Source organism: Nicotiana tabacum, chromosome 20, assembly GCF_000715075.1.
Source record: "Nicotiana tabacum cultivar K326 chromosome 20, ASM71507v2, whole genome shotgun sequence".
Lineage (NCBI taxonomy): Eukaryota > Viridiplantae > Streptophyta > Magnoliopsida > Solanales > Solanaceae > Nicotiana > Nicotiana tabacum.
The window spans coordinates 106,196,903-106,201,718 of NC_134099.1; the positions used below are offsets into that span (position 1 = coordinate 106,196,903).

Genomic DNA, 4,816 nt, shown 5'->3' on the forward strand with positions numbered 1-4,816 from the left:
TCAAAGTCAGTCTGAAAGAGTTAAGGGTTCTAAAATAAAACCCTAGTTCATTCAAACCTCGGCAGAACCCCCAAATTCTAGGGTTTCCACCTTGAATCAAGTACAGAGATGAGGAGGCAAGTAGTCGAATCGAAACATGTTTAGAGGTTTCAGAAAAGAACTGAAACTTCTAACATGCTTCTTCCAGCAACAGAACTCATGAATAGCATGTAAATACAGTAAAGGGGTTCAAGGCAAACAGAGTAAAGAAACTAATTCGAAACATGATGAGAAAAGATTGATAAGAACAGTAGAAGAAAGCATGCTTAAGAAGATCCTTTTAAAAGAAACTTAAACAAAGTTCAATAGAAGAAAAATAGTAAGAACACTTAAGAACACGGTAGAAGAATACAGTAGGCGAAACATACCAGAACATAGTAGAAGAAAATAGCAGGACATAGTACAAAAGTATACAAGAACATAGTATAGAAACAGTAGAAAAACATAAAAGAACGGAATATAGAAAGCACAGTAGAAGAACATACATGGTAGAAGGAAAACATAGAACACAGTAGAGGCAAATACACACAAAAGAAAAAGAAAAAAAAGTCAGAGAAATACTTAAGCATTTTCAGAAAACCCTAAATCGTAAAAGAAAGACTTTGAAAAGTAATTTTCGAAAGAAAAGTTAGGGAGATCGTTTGAAAACTCAAAGAGAGCACAGATACACAACGGATCTAAAGAGATCGGAGAAAACCTCGAAGGGTTAGGGTTTCAAAAGAACCCTAGAAATGAGAAAGTCTTTGAAAAGGTCACTGATCTGAGTCGGAGAGGTCAGAACCATGCTCAAAACACCATGGTACGCCAGAGCAAGGCCGGCGATGACTCTGGAACCTTGAATTGGCAGAGGTCTGGGTGCAAACCTTCGAGGCCTGGCCTCGAATCTTCAGGTATTAGGTGTGTAAGAGCAAGGGAGGTGAGTATAGGGCCCTCACAGCTTGGGAAGCCATGGTTTCCGGTGGGTTTCGAGGTGGAAGATGATGAGAAGCGGCTAGGGTTAGGGAAGGTTCGAGAGAGTTTGAGAGAGGAGAGGGGTTTCAGAGGCGGCGGGTGAATGAAAATGATTTTAGGGTTGGGATGTTTGTGAATTAAAAAAGGAAAGGTAGAATCGTGGTCGTTGATCATTTTGATCAACGACCTGGATCTAAAGGGGAGCCGGGCGGGTTGGATAAACGGGTCAGGGGTCAGGTAATTTAAAATTGCAATTGGGTTTAATTGGGGGGTTGATTTGGGCTACAATTGAAATGAAATAGGGCTAGTATTTAAATAGCCACTTTTCCCCTTTTCATTTTATAAAAAATAGTAAATGGTTTCTAGAAATAAATTAAAGGTACCAAACTAATTAAAAATGTATAAATATTAAATAAAAATTACTGGAATCAATTTTGTAATTATAAACGCAATTAAATCTTACAATAGGATGAAATTGTAATTATATGCAATTTAGCTTAAAAATACTAAATAAATTTGTAAAAATTACCTTAACTATATTTTGGTATAAATATGAGAATAAAATAAGTTAATCACTAAAATAATAATTTGAGGAATAATTATTGGTTTTTGTACTGCTAAAATAGGGCAATAAATTAATTTAAAAATCTTTAAAAATTTAGGAAAAATACTAAAATATTTGGACACACTTATATATGCATACATATGCTATTTTTAAAGTATTTTGTATTTATAGAAAAAAATATACAGGAAACAATTGGGTATCAACAATCAAGAGTGGGAGAAGTAAGAGGTAAAGAATCTAAAATATGATAGGGAGGAGAAAGTGGGGGGAAAGTGACAGAAGTTTGTGGAACATAGGAGGAAGAAGAGAAGGGAAAGACATCTTCATGAAATACAACATCCCTGGACACAAGGAATTGCTTGGTTTCTCGGTTATAAAGTTTGTAACCTTTCTTGGCAAAGGGATAACCAAGAAAGACACAAGGCATCACTCTTGTTTTCAATTTATCCCTATGAGGAATTGGTACAGTAGCATAGGCCAGACATCCAAATGTTTTCAAGTGAGAATAAGAAGGGGTTTGGTTGTAAAGGGCTTCAAAAGGTGATTTATTGTGAAGGATCCTAGATGGGAGTCTGTTGATGATATAAGTTGTTGTGAGTAAACAATCCCCCCAAAATCTAATAGGAGCCTTGGATTGAAAAAGCAAAGCTCTACAAGCCTCAAGTAAAGTTCTATGCTTTCTCTCAACTACACCATTTTGTTGTGGTGTATGAGGACAAGTAGTTTGATGGATAATTCCATTATCAGAGAAGTAAGAAATGGCAGAATGGCTACCCCCAAGTTCTAAGGCATTGTCACTCCTGATTGTTTGGATAGTAATGTGAAATTGAGTTTTGACCATGGACACAAAAGCTTTAATCAAGAAAAATGCATTACTTTTGGAACCCATTAGATGAGTCCAAGTGGATCTAGAAAAATCATCAACTATGGTTAGAAAATATCTAGAACCAAAATAAGTAGGAGTGTGGTAGGGTCCCCAAAAATCCACATGTATAAGTTGAAAGGGACGAGTACTATGAATGGAGCTATGGGAGAGGGGGACCAAACCATTAGGAGGAAGAAGGGAGTCTGGTTTATCTATCCATAAGACATATTTCACAAGGAAATCGTTGCTTAGAAGATAAAGAGGAAGATATAGCAGAAATGCCCTTCATTCTAACAAAGGGAACATGTGAAAGTCTTTGATGCCAAACAATATCCATTTTATTCAATATAGCTTTATTACAAGATGACACAGATGGAGACAAAATATTTTGAAAAGAACTAGAGTTACACAATGAACTAGAGCTAGGAACAATAATAGTAGAAGGTAAAGATGGAAAGCTATATACATGAGGCACAGTTGAAACATTTTGAGCTGAAGAAGAAAATGCAGTAGTGCAGACAAACTTGTAAAGCCCATCCTCTAGTTTACCAAGCTCCAGAGGCATCTTCAGAGAAGGGCCCTGTAGCAAGCAAGAATCAGAACTAAACTGTGTTATGCATCTCAATAACAAAACAAGTTTGTGCACAAAAATCAGATTATGTTTGAAAGAAGGAATGTAGAGAACATCTAGAAGAATGATGGAATGGTATAAAGAAAAAGACCCTGTGCAAGTAACTTTAACTTTATATCCATTAGGAAGTGTGACAAGGTAAGGAATAGGCAAATGTGTAACGTTGGTTAAAAGATCTTTGTTATAAGTCATGTGGTCAGATGCTCCTAAATCAATAATTCATTTATGAGGTGAAGACTGACTCAATATGCAAGCTAGAGAACAAGTCACTACTGTTGGAATGAGCACTTTACTAGCAAAGTTGGCAGAAGCCATGAGGTCAGACTGAGGAGCAGAATCAGGCTGATGAGAATGTTGTAAAATAGCCATTAGCTGAGAATATTTCTGCTTGGTTAAACCAGGTACCAATGAACCTTGTGTATCATTGTTAGTAGTCCCAGCAACAGAAGGAGAAGAAGAGTCAGAAGAAAGCTCTGCTCCAATAGTTGCATTTGCTGTAATTTTCTTTCCTTTGGTGAATTTGAAATCAGGAGGAAAACCATGAAGCTTGAAGCACTTATCAATTAGGTGTCCACTCTTCTTACAATATTTGCAGAATAGATTCCCTTTGGCTTGATCAAAATTCACTCTTTGAACATATTGTCTCTGAGTGTTGGAACCAGGAGACTTATAATTTGTGTTGGGACTAGAATGATGATTGAGGTTGATTTTGGCAGTGAAGGCAACTGAATCAGGACCAAACTGAGAATTGGAGTTGATCTGCCTTTGCCTTTCATCTTGAAGAAGAATGTTATATGGACTGTCTAGTGTTGGAGGTGGTTGCATCATGAGCAAGTTGCTCCTAACACCGACATAGACTTCATTAAGTCCCATGAGAAACTATTGAAGTCTATCCTCTTCCTCCTCTTTGAGAATACCTTCTTTTGCACAACAAGTGCAGTGATTTCCATGATTTTTACGAGCAACCCTCAATTCATCCCACAATTTCTTTAACTTGTTAAAATATGATGCAATATCTAGGGAGCCTTGACAGGTAGAGGCAAGTTCTTTCTTAATTTCAAAGGCTTTAGTTCCACCTACTGTTCCATATCTTTTATTTAACTGTCTCCATATGTCTTCAGCTGTTTTAGAATACTGGACACTATCCGCAATATCAGGGGATAGAGAACTTGTTAACCATGAAATCAGCATGTTATTACACCTATCTCATCGATTAGACTCTATTGAATTATCTTGAGGTTTAGGTAAACTACCATCGACAAACGCAATTTTGTTCCTAGCAGATAGGGAAACAATAATGCTTCTTTTCTAACCTCCAAAGTTTGTCCCAGAAAAGGGAACTGGTATAAGAGAAACACCAGGAACATTTGATGACTGAACAAATAGGGGACTGGAGGGCTTGGGAATAAACTCAGGTGTGTCAACCACATTAACATCAGTAGATCCCAGTGTTACTATAACATTCAACAATGAACAATTATCTGATGAATATTATGCAGAAGGAAACAGATACACAGAGTTACCGATTTCTTCGCGACTGGAAGTACGACCTTCAAAACAACACTTATCAGCAACGCAGCAATAATGATGAAATAAGATGAAGTCGTGAAACCCTAGAATTCTTGAGTTTAACGACAACTACAGAAACTTGTAGATAATCTTCCACATTCACTCAAGCAGCAATTACAACTCAGAAAACGCCGAGAGAAGTTAAAATCGACCAAAAATTCGTCAAAACCAGTATGTAGAAGACAAAATCAATACC

At 36.8% G+C, this 4,816-nt stretch overlaps 1 protein-coding gene across 1 annotated transcript; it reads right to left on the reverse strand.

The window, feature by feature from the left end:
• Positions 1 to 3,930: 3,930 nt before the first annotated feature.
• On the reverse strand, positions 3,931 to 4,242 carry LOC107784314 (uncharacterized). Its single transcript, XM_016605426.2, has one exon. The coding sequence runs from the start codon at positions 4,240 to 4,242 to the stop codon at positions 3,931 to 3,933; it is 312 nt and encodes a 103-aa protein (XP_016460912.2).
• Between the last annotated feature and the right edge of the window lie 574 nt (positions 4,243 to 4,816).